Source organism: Cervus elaphus, chromosome 6 (assembly GCF_910594005.1).
Source record: "Cervus elaphus chromosome 6, mCerEla1.1, whole genome shotgun sequence".
NCBI classification, from domain to species: Eukaryota; Metazoa; Chordata; class Mammalia; order Artiodactyla; family Cervidae; genus Cervus; species Cervus elaphus.
This window is the reverse complement of record NC_057820.1, coordinates 25,545,655-25,561,217: the sequence shown is the minus strand read 5'-3', so window position 1 is coordinate 25,561,217 and position 15,563 is coordinate 25,545,655. Positions and strand designations below refer to the sequence as shown.

Here is a 15,563-nt window from a genome sequence, read left to right as displayed (position 1 = left end):
CTTTCATCTAAGAGTTTTATAGTTTTAACTCTTAGATTTAAATCCTGTATCCCATTTTGAGTTGATTTTTATATAAGGTGTGAAATTGGAATCCAACTTTTTGCATGTGGGTGTTTAATTGTCCATCACACCATTTGTTGAAGATAACTTCTTTCCTCATTGAATGGTCTTTGCACCCTTGCCAAAAATCAACTGAAATAAATGTTAGACTTTACCTATTTTATTAATCTGTGTCTGTCCTTATGCCCGTATTGTCTTGATTACTATAATTTTATAGGAAGTTTCGAAATCAGAAAATGGGAGTCCTTCAACTTCGCTCTTCTTTTGTAAGATTATTTTGGCTCTTCTGGATATGTTGCATTCCCAGCATTCCCGTACAGGTTTACGATCAGCTGGTAGCTGGGATTTTTATAGGGACTGTATGAATCTGTAAGTCAAGTTGGGATATATTACCATGTTTACAACATTACATCTTCCTATTCATGAACACAGAATATCTTTTCATTTATTTGTGTTCTAGATAATTTCTTTCAACAATGTTTTGTAGTTTTCAGTGTACAAGTATAGGACTTTAGTAAAATTTATTTCAAAGTATTTAAAACTTTTCTGTGTTATTTAAATGGAATTTTAAATTTTTTATTGTCTGATTGTTCATTGCTAGTATAGAGAAATACAGTTGATTTTTTTAATGTTAAGCATGTGTCCTTCAACCTTGCTGAATTTATTTTCTAGTTCAAATAGATTTTTAGTGGTTTCCTTAGAATTTTCTATGTACGAGGTCATGTCATCAGTGAATGGGATAGTTTTAGTTCTTCCTTTCTAATCTGTATGTTTTTTTATTTCCTTTTCTTGCCAAATGCTCTAGCTAGAACCTCTAATTCAGTGTTGGGTGGAAGTGGCTAGAGGAGAGAGACATCATTATCTTGTTACTGATCTTAGGGGTGAAGCATTTAGTTTTTCACCATTACATATGATGTTAGTTATCAGGTTTTCATTTTGAGGACGTTTCCTTCTATTCCTGCTTTCTCAAAGGTCTCTTAAGAGATGTCCGTCTTAAGTTTCTCAAAAACAGGTAATAATAATTTTAAAGATCTATTTTATTTGATATTTACATCCTCTGGTTGTGACTCTGTCCCTCATTTTTGCTTTCACTCCTCATCACTTCTTTATATTTATTGAATCTTTCTGACCTGTGTCTCATTCTTGCTTTTCACTCTGAATGCCATTATCTTCCATCATGCTTTCACATTTTATCTGTTTATCAACAACAAAGATATTCTTCCTTGGACTTCCCTGGCAGTCCAGTGGTTAAAAGACTCTGCACTTCAATGCAGGGAGCATGGTTTCAATCCCTGGTCAAGGAACTAAGATCCCACATGCCACAAGACAAAAAAAAAATTATACTTCCTGAAACAAAAGAAAAAAAGATAAAAAAATTTTATACTTCCTGAAACAAATGAGTAAAAGGAAAAAATTTTATACTTCCTGATGTTATAAATCGTAAATGTTTACTATAAGTTTTTTTTTTTTTAAAGAAAATAAAATACAGATCAAGGAAATAAATTCTAGAGGTCCAACTAGAGAGAACACTTATGTTTATATAATACATATGTTATATAAACATATTTATGTTACAAAACATATGTAAACATACACACAGACTTAAAAAATTACCTGGCTTGTGCTGATTTTGCTTGTTTTAAAGTTGGATTTCTTTTCCAAATTGATTTATAAGGTTTCCTTAAAATATATACATACATATGTGAATATATATATGGTTTTTCATAGATGGGATCAATCTTCACATCGATTGTTGTATTCCATTTTTTTCCTACTGGCATTAAATCAGGGGTGTTTTAATTACCATGTCATTAAACATTATTTAAAAATACATTTTTTAATTGCTGCTATATATGGATTTACCACACTTTTTAAAAATATTATTGGACATTTAGGTTGCTTCTGATTTTTCAGTATTATTAAAAAAAAATAGACCTTTATATGTCTTTACAGTTTGCACTCTGATATTTTCTTAGGTTAGGTCTTCAGAAGTGAGATTAATGTTTTATACAATCTTGTTAAATAAAAGTCTAAAATGGTCATAACAGCTTATACTCTCACTGGCAGTGTGTAAGTGTAATAATTTCTTTCTTCCAGTTCGGATTCTGAAATAATAGGTTATGCTTTGGACACGCTGTATAATATAATATCTAATGATGAAGAGGAAGAAGTAGGTAAGTTTCTTTTACTGTGTTTTCTGTACATAAAATTAACTGGATTGTGCCATTTTTGCTATTTTAGGGTTGATTTTATTTTATAAATTTACTTTTAAGGTTTTTTTTTCTTCTTTTTTTGTTCTAATCAATAAAGGGAAAACATTAGAAAGTATCTTTACGATGACTGCTTTGTATGTAATTTGGAGGTGGAATTAGATTCTCCTTTTTAAAATATATTATTCTCTCTTCATTGATTTTAGTTAAGCAGAGTGAATGTTAGTAATCTCTCAATTAAATAATCATTTTTGGATATTGATTAAAAATCAAACTTTTATTTATATGTTATATGGTAAGCAGTATGAAGTTAGAGGAATTGTTCCTGATATATACTTAAATTTCTAACACAGGTCTTATGTTAACTTTTTTATATTTATAAGGTTTTTTTGTTTTTGTCTGTTTACTTTTTGGTCACACCATGCAGTTTGCAGTATCTCAGTTCCCCAACCGGGGATTGAACCCAGTCCATGGCAATGAAAGCCTGGAATCCTAACCTCTTGGCCACCAGGGAAATCCCAGCATAGGAAATACTTGACTGGAAGTCTGTACATTTTATTCCATGTATTGTAAAAACAGACACTGAGTAACATTTTACAGTGCTATTGAGGAATGCTTTCCTTATTTCACATTGACTGTTGCAATAGGGCATAGTGGGTTTTTCATTTTTCTAGCAATCTAAAGGATGATATTCATGCATATTATAAGTCTAATTTAGACTGAAATTATAGGATCCTGCAAAATCTGAGTAGGTAATTCATAAAGAAATGTAGCTAATATTGTTTACACATACTTTATTAAAGTAAAAGTGGAGCAGAAATATATATATAGATATTAATTTCACAAAATACCAGTAATTAATAACATTTGAAACTGGGTTGTGTTGCATAATCACAATTTCTTAGAGTTGAATATCCTTTCTCTTAAATTTTTATTTCTCTGTGATATCTACCTCACAACTTTATTAATTTCTCAGGGGTAAAAAAATCTTTAGTAAACATAATTTGGTTCCCATTGAAAAAGAGGCTGTCAGTTACATAACAATACTTAAATGCAGTACAACCATTTTGAAGAAAAAGATACTTATTTCCACTAGTCATTTCTCAGATGAGAAAATTAGACGCAGTTACACTTGTTAGAAAACATTAAATTTTTTCTTAGTTGTTTCAGATTGAAAATTTAGCTATTTTCTTCTTGATAATTTTTGTGTTTTAAAAAAAATTGTTTAGCATCAATTAGGTGATTTTCCTTTGTTATAAATTCATAATCTAGTAATGTTTAGGTCCATTTTTGCTTCTGTTAATGTATTTGGGCTCCTTATTTTTAATTTACCATCCAAAAAGTGATTCTTTGGATGAAACAGGGTAAACAATTCTAGAAACTACAATAGTGGAGTCATTTTTTCTAGGAAAGATTAAAATATGAACTTAGGCTAATAGCCTGAGTGAATTTTTAGAAAAATAGATATTGAGAAATAGGGTCTTCAATTCTGTTATTGATACTTTGTCTTTACTGCTTCATCAAAAGATATTTCTTAGGTGATATAATGAACTTCATTTTAGAATGAATTCAGCTTCATTGGAGTTATTTTAATAAACCCTCAATTTATTGGTAAATATGTCTCATAACTCTACATATATAGTACATGGTATATCTATTAGAATATCTAAGATATTTGAGTAAAATGAGTATGAAGCTCTTCCTTTAAAAAATTATATTGCTTATATGATGTTTTTAAGCTTTTATTTATTTTATTGTGAATATTACTACATAAAGTTTTCTTTATCATCCACTTTTCATTTATTTATTTTGTCCACCTTTTCAGATGATGTTGAAGGTAAAAGATTGCATTTAATATGCATGGTGCTTTTAGGCATAATTTCTGATAATATAAAAGGACACTGTCAAGTGAGTTTCTTCTGGCTAGTAAAAAAAATCTTGAGATTTATTTCAATATATAAGAATTCCTTCACTAAAGAGGAATATTTTATAATCTTATATTATTATTTACTATTTCTATGACTGCAAATTATTTGTTGTCCAGGACACAGAAAATATTGTAGTACATATTTTAATGAAATTAAAGTTTTTTTCTCTGGTAGGACAATCTATTTTAATTACTTCTTATGTATTTCCAAGGGGGAAATTTTTGAGGCAGTTTATTTAAAAATAAAAATAATATTTGAATATGTATACATACATATGTGTGTATACATATAAACTTTACCTGTATTCAAGAAGAACTGGAAGGTATTTCAGTTCAGAGAATACTTATATGTTGATATTGTCCCTTTAAAATTATGCATGCACAATAATGTCTGGTTACTGACATTTTTTAATATTAATTTATAAAACTCACCAGTATTGCCTTTTTTCTGGTGGTCCGTTTCAATTTCCATTTACTTTTTAACATTGATTCTTCTTTTCCTCACAGTTAATTTAAAGCAACCACATTTTATTTTGTTTTGCCATTTTTCCTGAGATCCTTAACTTTTTAAAATGAAAGAAGAAAAAAATCCTTCTCTAAAGTAGGTTTAAAATGGTACATGACAAAATTTCTTATACCTAACAAAAAACTAACAAAGAAACTAACTTATTAAGCTATATAACATTACCTTTTGTGAAATTTGAACCCCTTGTTTCAAAGCAGATAATACTGACTGCCTAATTAATTAATATGCCTTGACTCTTGCGAAAATGCTGTGTCCTTGTTGAGTAGTACTATTATTGTTTTGTCATATTTATAGAGTTTAAATTTTACAGTGCTTCTATGTCCATTATCTTATTTGATCCTGTTAGCAAACTGTGAGGTAGGTGATATTTTTCTCTTTACTAAAGAGAAACCCCAGAGATATATGACTTACATGATATTCTCTATTAAGTAGAATAACAGAAATTTTTTATACCTTTTTTGTATTCCATAGTTTCCTGATTTAATAAATTGTGGCCATTTTTTCTGACTAGATTCTTTATTAAATCTTGTAATTTATACAACTAGTTTATGCAACTAGTAGACAGATGTTTAAAACTATAGGTCTGCTTGTTTACCTAATTGACCACAGTGTAAAAGATTACTTGGTATTCCCTCACTCTGAGTTAGAACTACCTCTATTAGAATATCTCTTTTGTCCTCCGTAAGACAGATTATGAACTTGATGTGGCGTTTCAACAAGAAGGTCCAAAATGTTTTTTAATATTGTTTATATAACTGGAAAAAAACACAACTGTAAATACATTTGAAGAGTAAATGTATATATACATATTTAGTTAAAAGCCACTTAAATAAGTGTGAAATGTTTCCAGAGGTTTATATGGACTTTTTAAAAAGCAATCTTTAATTTGATATGCCTGTCTTAGGTTTATTTTCACTATAATTTCAAAGGGTCATTTTGTTCTTAATTTTTCATTTGGGATTCCCTGGTGGCAAAGAATCTGCCTGTCAATGCAGGAGACTGGGATTCAATCCCTGGGTGGGGAACATCCCCTTCAGAAGGAAATGGCAACCCACTCTAGTGTTCTTGCCTGGGGAATCCCATGGACAGAGGAGCCTGGCGGGCTACAGTCCACGGGGTCGCAACAGAGTCAGACATGACTTAGTAATTAAACAGCAACAAAGGGATGTTTACTTTTACAAGTTATAATAAGTATACTAAATAGTACATAAGCTATAGGATGTAAAAACGTAGACTTAGCTCTGGAATTTTTAAAATAATTATACTGGATGAAAAGAAATTGTTTACGTGTTTCATACTTTTGCCTACTTATAAAAATATAGTATTTCATGAGTCTAGTTTTGTTTTACAATCTTTAGATATAATTAGTGTTGTAGTTTTAGCTTGACTAACTTCTACATCAAAATAGCTTTGTATGTTACTTTAATTGCTTAGCAAATTTTTGTGGTACTCTCCATTAAAATTTAGAAGTGCTGTCTTATGACTGTAATTTGAAGGAAGTGGAGTACATCTCACTAACACTTTTTTAGTTAATATTAAATCAGAAGGAACCATAGATCCTTGGAACAGGCTCATACTTTACTAGTTCAGTTCAAAGCATAGATCTTAATTATATATTGCTAAGCTATAGTATTTTATAGAGTATAGCTACAGAATAAATTGCATGTATAGTATTAAATCTACTTCTTGCTAAGTTATTAGCTTGTGCTCAATACCTGCACCAAATTAAACTTTTTCTCGGATTAAACTTCTGTTCCTTGAAATATAGCACAGAAGTTCTAGAATTCTCTGTATTAAAAGGGATCTGTAGTTAAGCATAACATACTGTATCTCCCTCTGAAATGTCACAAAATTTACATTAGTATACTAAATATTGAGAATTCTGCAAAAAGGAGCCTATTCAATTTCGTTTAATCCAGACATATTTGTGTACCTGTGCTTGATTTCATGAGAAACCTGTTAACACATGCCACACAATCCTGCATTTTGAGAAATATTAACCAATACTTAAACCCACAGCTTAGTTATTTGCATTTATCCACATAAAAATATTTCATAGGAAGAATCCATCAAATCTTTATATGGTTTTCCTCCCTTCCTTTTAAGATTAATTTTTAAGTTTGAATATTCTCCCAAATGTCAGTCTTTTTTTTTTTTGACTGCACTGTGTGGTGTGTGGGATCTTAGTTCCCTGGCCAGATATCAAACCCATGCCCCCTGCAGTGGAAGCATGGACTCCTAACTACTGGAGCTCCAGGGAAGTCCCCAAATACCATTGACTTTTATTTTGAACCCTCCTCTAGAGGTCACAGTCTTTAGGGCCAAGGGCATTGTCTGTCTTACATGCAAGGTTGTTTGACCACTTAGTATTTTAAATAATAAATACATCGCTCACATTAAAAATGGGGTACTTTGATATCACTTTTTAGATTTTGAGCTGTTCTTTTTAAAAACTCTGAAGACTGATGACACCTGGGCCTGCACTGTCCCATGGGAGCAGTCAGTCGGAGCTGAGGGATCGCTGCTTTCCTTGGACGAGCACATAGTCTCCATCCCCCTTATAGTCTTACACCTGGCCTGCTTCATTCATCTACGTTACTGTCTTGTCCCTGTAGTTGAGTTTATATTCTCTACTATATTAACAACACTCACAAAAACCATTTTAAAATAAATTATATAATTATTACTTATATACCCAAGTGTGCTCTCATGTAATAAATACGAAAATATGCAAATGTAAAATAACCCTACAAAGCATCACAATTAGGTCATTGCATTGCTGCGATAGTAGTAACACTCTCTTAGTTCTAAGAGTTCTAAGGGGGAGACAGTTAAGCTATTTGCTAACAGTTCTAAGGGGGAGACAGTTAAGCTATTTGCCTTTTCAACATACATTTCTTATGTATGTGGAGAGTTTTTCTCTTGACACATGTGGGCCACTTTTTGCACAGTTTTCTTTGCTTTTTTATCTACAGAATTTGGCTACGTATTTGTTCTTGGTACCGTCCCCCACATAGCCATGGTTTGTTAGGGTTCCAGGGTAGCTAAAAACAAGGTAGGCTCGTTAGCCCAGCAACCCTTGTGAAATTTTGTGGGATAAAGGGCATTTACCGTACTGTGGGAATCAGGGCTCTTTTTCATAGCTGATTCTAAAGAGGGAGATTTTCAAAAGGTTTTACTAGCTTCCAGATTCTCATATCTTTCCCAGTTTCTTATCTCCCTTCCCATCATCACATCACCTTGCAAATAAAATGGAAAGGGAGTACAGTTCCTGCTACTTGCGTAGTCTCAGTTTTTTTCCAACTCCATAGGTAGATTCAGCTTTGAGTATTGAAAAACCACAATGTACCATGCAAAATTTTACTTTCAGAGATGTGTGAATAATCAGGGCACAGGATTTTATCTGCTCCCAAAGGAACAGCAGGAAATCTTTTAAGCAGATCAGTGATAGACATTGCCCCTTGAGTTCATGCTAGTTATGTTTGAGTATTAGATTTCCTTATGATTTTATTAGGCCTTTGTTGCATCAAGACTTTGCCCCTTTAATACCCTTGACATAATAATTATGCAATAACATAATGATAGCTTTCAAATGTAGTTTTTTTCATCCCTTCATGTCATCCTCTACCTGTTTTCCCTGAAATAATGGAAATATTTCAATGGAGATAATGACTGCTTCCCTAGGCAATTCTTCTGAAGCCACCATTAATCTAAAAAATTGAACTAAAAGAGGAAAAAATTAATTGTTTACTAATGTTAAAAAAAAATCCAGCAAGTTTATTTGGCATCCAATCAATCATGAACTCAAGTAACTACTTATTTTAGTAGGTTGCATACAACTTTTATGAGAAAGATATAAGGTAAAATATCAGTGACAGGATTTGTTTACAGATAAGCATGTTTCTGGGACTATCATAGGTTATACTTTTTCTTACACATCTTTTGCATCTTGGTGTAATACTCATTTATAGTAACCATATAAGAATCTGAAAATTTTCTTGAATCATTAAAAGAAGATTGTTATGTTCTGTGTAATTTTGAAACTTGAGGGAATTCCCTGGTGGTCCAGTGATTAGGACACCACACTTTCACTGCCAAGGGCCCAGATTGGATGCCTGGTCAAGAAACTGACCAAAAAAAAGAAAACTTGATAATATCAATGCATGTAGATATATAGTGTGTTATAAATCTTAGGACTGTGGTTCTTAAGGGCAGTTTGGCCCCTCCTGCCACCTGAAGGACATTTGTCAGCGTCTAGAGACACGTGTGGTTGTCCCATCTTGAGGAACTGTAATGAATTGCAATTGGCATCTTGTGGGTGAAGGCCCGGGATGCTGCTAAACATCTTGCAATGCTTGGGGAGCCTCTCACAACAATATCATTGTCAGTAGAACCAAGGTTGAGAAAACCTGTGTTAGGGATGATGATCATCATGCTGTTGTTACTATTATTGAGCACTTACTATTCACCAAACACTGTGCTAGATGTTTTAGTCACTTCAAATCCTTAAGGGAAACCCTGTGTAAAAGAAAACTGTTCCCATTTTACAAGTAAGAAATCTGAAGCTTAATACAGTTGGGCTATTTGCCCAAAGTAATGACTAAATGGATGAATATGGTTTTAATCAATCTGACTTAAAACCTTTGTGAGCTTTCTTTTCACTTTACTGCCTTTCAGAAAAGTATCTGACTACACCACACACCCTAGCCATTCTGTTCATAAACAAATTCTGCCTGTGTTAGCAGTGCTACTTTATTTCTCAGTCATGTTAAGTTCAGAGATAGTATTTGACAGGTAATTGCTCCTTTCTCCTTGAAACACTTCATTCATTTCTCAGTCTCCCTGATTTTCTTCCTGTCTCACTGGGCTGCTCTTTCTTTATCTGCTTTGTTGTTTTCTTTCTTTTCTCGCCAGTCTTAACATTGGAATGTGCTAGGGCATGGATTTCTTTCCTTCTCTGCTTTTTCCTTCAGTGTTCTCATCTAGGCTTGTGACTTGAAGTACAGTCTGTATGCCTGCCTCCCAAATATATATGTCCAACCCAGACCTCTCCGCTGATATCCATATATGTATATTCAAATACTTTACTTGATGTCTCCAATTGGATTTTTTCCTCTCACACACAACTTCATTGAATTATAAATGTGCAAACGTAGTTTGATGAATTTTGACATAGGTATAAACCCATGAAACCATCACTACCACCAAAATAGTGAACATATCCAAGTTTCTTTGTGCTTGTTTGTAATCAGTTCCTCCTCCTTCTAGCCCCATTTAACCATAGATCTATGATTACTGTAGATTATTTGCGTTTTTCTGGAATTTTTATGTAAATAAGATCATACAATATAGACTCTCTTTTTGGTTTATTTTGGTCTGACTTCTTTTACTCAGCATAATTATTTTGAGTTTCATTCATAGTGTATATCAATAGTTCAATCCTTTTTTATTGCTGTTGTATGAATATATAACAATATGTTAATCCCTTTCCTTGTTGGTGAGCATTTGGATTGTTTGTCCAAGTTTTTAGCTGTTACCCGTGAAGCTTCTATGTACAAATCTTTTTATGGACATATCTTTTCATTTCTCTTGAGTAAATACCTAGGGATAGATTAGCTAAGTGATAGAGTAGGTGTATATTTACCTTTACAAGAAATAACCAAACTGTTTTTCAAAGTAGTTGTACCATTTAACATTCCCACTGGCAGTGTATTTCCTCCAGATCCTGTCCAGTACTTTCTATCTTTTTAAATTTTAACTGCTCTGATGGATGTGAAACAGTATCTCATGGTAGTTTTAATTTATATTTTCATAATAAATAATTATATTGACAGTTTTTCATGTGATTATTTACTACCCATATACTTTCTGTGAAGTGAAGTGAAAGTTGCTCAGTGGTGTCCAACTCTTTGCGATCCCATGGACTATACATGTTCATGGAACTCTCCAGGACAGAATACTGGAGTGGGTAGCCTTTCCCTTCTCCAGGGTATCTTCCCAACCCAGGTATCCAACCCAGGTCTCCCACATTGTTGGCGGATTCTTCACCAGCTGAGCCACAAGGGAAGCCCAAGAATACTGGAGTGGGCAGCCTATTGCTTCTCCAGTGGATCTTCCCGACCCAGGAATTGAACCAGGGTCTCCTGCATTGCAGGTGGATTCTTTACCAACTGAGCTATCAGGGAAGCCCTTTTACTTTCTTTGGTGACATGTTTATTCAGATCCCTTGTTCTTTTTTTTTTTCACTCGATTGTCTTCTCATACTTCAGTTTGTAAGAGTTCTGTATATATTCTAGATAAAAGTCCTTGTGATATATGTTTCACAAATACTTTCTCCCAGTCTTTGACTTGCCTTTTTATTTTCCTAACATTGTATTTTGAAGAGCAAAATTTTTAATTTTCATTAATTCCAGTCTATTGATTATTTTTCTTATATAATTTGGGCCTTTTGTTTCCTATTTATGAAATCTTTACCAAACCTAAAATCACTAAAATTTTCTCCTGTATTTTCTTTTAAAAGTTTTACAGTTTTAACTCTTGTGATTAGGTCTGTGAACCAGTGGGTCTGTTGCTAGACTTACTAGTCTGTTGGTCTCCATGTCTTTCATGTTGCCTGCATGGTATGGTATTGGTTACTGTGAATGTCTATATGCTCAGTCGTGTCCAACTCTTTGCAGCCCCCTGGACTGAGCCCGCCAGGCTCCTCTGTCCATGGAATGTTCCAAGCAGAAATACTAGAGTGGGCTGCCATTTCCTACTCCAGGGGATCTTCCTGACCCAGGGGTCTAACTTGCATCTCTGTGTCTTCTGTATTGGCAGGTGGATTCTTTACCACTGCGCCAGCCGGGAAGCCCCTGTTGGTTACTCTGTCTTTGTAGTAAATCTTTACCAGTGTAAGTCCTCCAACTTTGTTCTTTTTCAAAATTGTCCTGGCTCTTTTTGGTCCTTAACACTCCCGTATCAATTTTAGAACCAGTTTGTCAATTTCTACCTAAAAAAAAGCTTATTGATATTTTGATTGGGATTCCATTAAATCTGCAGATTGATATGAGAGTAAACTGATATTTTAACAGTTTTGAGCCTTCTAATACAAAAGCTCTTCCCTGGTGGCTTATTGATAAAGAATCCGCCTACAAATGCAGGAGATGCTGGATTGGGAGGACCCCCAGTAGAAGGAAATGGCAGCCCATTCCAGTGTTTTTGCCTGGGAAATCCCATGGACAGAGGAGCCTGGTAGGCTACAGCCCCTGGGGTTGCAAGAGAGTCAGACACGACTTAGCAACTAAATAACAACAACAATAATACAGGAACCAGTATGTATATTATTTAAATCTTAATTTCTCTCATCACCATTTTGGAGTTTTCAAAGTATATAGATTTTATACATCTTTTATCAGATTTACCCCTAAGTCTTTAATACTTTCTGGCACTCTTAATTCATGCTGTGTTTAAAATTTGAATTTCTAATTTTTTATCATCAGTATATAGAAATGCCATTAATTTTGTATATTGGCGTTTTATTCAGAAACTTTGCTAAACTCTCTAATAGGTTTTTTGTAGATTCCATAGGATTTTCTACATAGACAAGCATGTCATCTGTAAATACAATTTTACTTCTTTCTTTTCAGCCCATATGCCTTTTATTCTTTTTCTGCCCTGTGACACTAAGAACTCCAGTATGATGTTGATTAGAATTGGTGAAAGTGGATATTCTTGCCTTTTTCCTCATCTTAAGTGAAAATCATTCAATCTTTTGCCATTAAGTTTTGATGTTAGCTATGTTTTTTGTAGATGCCCTTTATCATCCAGTCTTATGACTATAAATATCATTTTTATGTTTACCATTCTAATATATACGTCCAACCCAAACCTATCCACTGACAGTTATGTTTTTGTTTATCCAGTTGGTTGATAACCCCACTCAAGTTTTTATGTGTCTCAAACTTAACACATTCAAAACTAAACCTCTGGTTCTCTATATATTCTCAGCTTTCTTCTTCCAGTGTTTGCAATCTTCAGAAAGTGGCAGTGCCATCCTTCCACTTCTTCAGGCTGAAACCTTAGAATCACTCTTCCTTTTATTTTTCTCCCCTTCTCACACTCCTCTAAGGAATATGCCAACAAATCCTGTTCCTTCTATTTTCATAAGAATTATGACCACTCTGTAAGCCACCTTCACTGCTTACCTTGATTATTGCCTCCTAATTGAACTGCCTGTTATTTCCCTCTTTCCCTTGGCATCTTCTTAGCACAGCCAGACTAGTCCTTTTGAAAGTAAAGTATATTCTAAGTGATATAGTTTTAAGGTTCAGAAACAGTGAATTCTTCTACTGATAAAAAAAAAAGATGATGAAAGAAATATTTCTTAGGATTTCTGAAGGATAAGCCCAGCATATTAATCAATATGCTAGAAAATTAGGTTATATTAATAACTTAGAATATGGAAACTTTTGTTTTCTACTTTGGTCTCTTCCTTTTCTCTTCAAATGATTAAATGAGATTATCACTATCAGTGTAGGATTGTCTTGCTTTTTTGCTCTGCTGTGTTTTTTCTATTTCTAAAGTATATTAATATTAAAACCTAACATTTGAAAAAAGAACAATTTGAGGGATAATAAATATGTTTGATCTTGACTGCCAACTCCATTGTTTATAGTCACTGCCTGGAGCAATATGTGGAAAAGGAATAGCTGTGTCTGGAATAGGTGAGGGGATGGGAGTAGTGTATTTGCCATCTCTATATTGCATTTATAGTGTAGGCAGATTTTAAATGCTAGTTTGTTTTGGCAATTGTTGCTTCAGTTTTTAGTGACCCTTTATATTTTTTTTGACAAAGTATGTTGAAACAATGGATAAAGAATTAAATCTTAAGGACAAATGTAAAATCTTTTAAAAAATGAATGAAAAATTACATACAAACTCTGGTTTTACTGCCAAATAACTTTATAGGATGTATATGTTAATTTTTTTGAAAAAGATACTGAATAATCTTTAGATGATTGGTTTAACTTTAGAATTAAATTATTTAACTCAGTAACACTAAGAGACTTAAGAGTCAGCAAGGACTGTGTGTTAAGTAATCTTTTGCGGGGAGGGGATTTTGGGGTATAATCTACGTATATTAAAATTTATCCTTAGGGGTTGTATAGTCCTGTGTGTTTGGGCAAATGTATATAGTAGCGTAACCAGTATTCCAGTATCACATTTGAGATAGCATATTTCCATCGCCCCAGTAAGTTACCTTGTACTCTAACTAGAAGTTTAACCTAAAAATGACCTTAAGTAAATGCAGAGATCTAAATATATTTTCTTTGAATATCATAAACATTTAAAGAATAAAAATTCCTTTAAATGACACTGAAAGTAATTTTAAGGGTATGTCCTTCCAGCATTACCGTGATACCACTTCGAGCCACACTGTTCCAAGAAAATTATCGTTTCTGCTTAGCTTCTTCAGCAAAACAGATACTTTAAAATAATAAAGCATCATTTTCAAGTACTTTATCTTTGAATATTACAGAAGAAAACTCCACAAGACAGAGTGAGGATTTGGGAAGCCAGTTTACAGAAATTTTCATTAAGCAGCAAGAAAATGTCACTCTTCTCTTATCTTTATTGGAGGTAAGTAAAGAACTTCACTGTTTTTGTCATCCTAATAAGCTGCTTTTGTTGCCCTTTTGGGTGTTATTGAGGAAGCAATACATATGTTTCTTTTTAAGATAGTGAAATTTGTTATATCATTGCAAGAGATTCACATGTTTAAGACCTATATAATCTCTTCAGATACTGTCTGCTTATTTCCATTTTTACAAAGTACAACTATATCTAATCATAACAGTTTAATCAGTTTGATCATTTATAAATTTTCTTTTTATTTCTTAAATTACTTTTTTAAAGTTTGCTAAACTCTGTTTGCTTATAGTTTTTGGTACCATACTACTAATTGAAAAAAAAAAGTTTTCCTTGAAAATACGAATTACAAATGTTAAATATTTTGAATTCTTGTATTGTAGGAGTTTGATTTCCATGTCCGCTGGCCTGGCGTGAAGCTTCTTACTTCTCTTTTAAAACAACTAGGGCCTCAGGTGCAGCAAATTATTTTAGTCAGTCCCATGGGTAAGTGACTCCTCTTCCTTATATTATTTTGATTTAAAAGTAAGGATCACGGACTTCTCTGGCAGTCTAGTGGTTAAGACAATGCACTTTGAATGCAAGGGGTGTGGGTTCTATCCCTGGTCAGGGATCTAAGATCCCACATGCCTCATGACAAGGCCAAAAAAAATATTTTTAAGTGAGGATCATAAAAAACAAAACAAACAAAAATAAAACAAAAATAACAAGAAAATAAAAGTAAGGATCACTTTTATAACTGAAATGTGTTAATAAATTGTTCATAATTTGAATCACTATTGGTATTTTTGATCTGCCAGTGTTTTACACATGGTTATATGTTCTAGGTGTTTCAAGATTGATGGACTTATTAGCAGATTCCAGGGAAGTTATACGTAATGATGTAAGTTAAATTTTTTTTAAAAAGCCTAAGAATATGCAACTTTTATTCTCTCTTTGCAAATGAAATCTTTGTTGACCCTTTTTCAGAGTTATAAGAAATTAGATTTGGAAAATTGGGTTAATGGTTTAGATCTTTTAAAGTTATATACAAGGCCCTATTATTTCTTTGTTTTCTGCCTATTCAGTATTTTGGTTAGACAAATGATTTTGCTATTCGAATTTATGCCTTCTACAAGTTTAGGATTTCTTTCATTTTTTTCTGCAAGGTTGTACTGATCCCAGGCTGCCTCCAGAGTACAGGAAACATCCCTATACATTGAACCACATA

General features: G+C 33.0%; 1 protein-coding gene across 4 annotated transcripts in view; it reads left to right on the top strand.

Annotated features, from left to right (window-relative positions):
• USO1 (USO1 vesicle transport factor) overlaps positions 1-15,563 on the top strand; it is a 76,094-nt gene that overhangs the window by 23,372 nt on the left and 37,159 nt on the right. For 2 of the 4 annotated variants that reach the window (XM_043906459.1, XM_043906457.1), the window contains exons 4-8: positions 2,158-2,234; positions 4,096-4,107; positions 14,244-14,344; positions 14,737-14,839; positions 15,181-15,236. In XM_043906459.1, the coding sequence (XP_043762394.1) occupies positions 2,158-2,234; positions 4,096-4,107; positions 14,244-14,344; positions 14,737-14,839; positions 15,181-15,236 (349 nt within the window). The remainder of the gene's footprint in view (positions 1-2,157; positions 2,235-4,095; positions 4,108-14,243; positions 14,345-14,736; positions 14,840-15,180; positions 15,237-15,563) is intronic. The other 2 variants (XM_043906460.1, XM_043906458.1) reach the window with 1 other exon arrangement.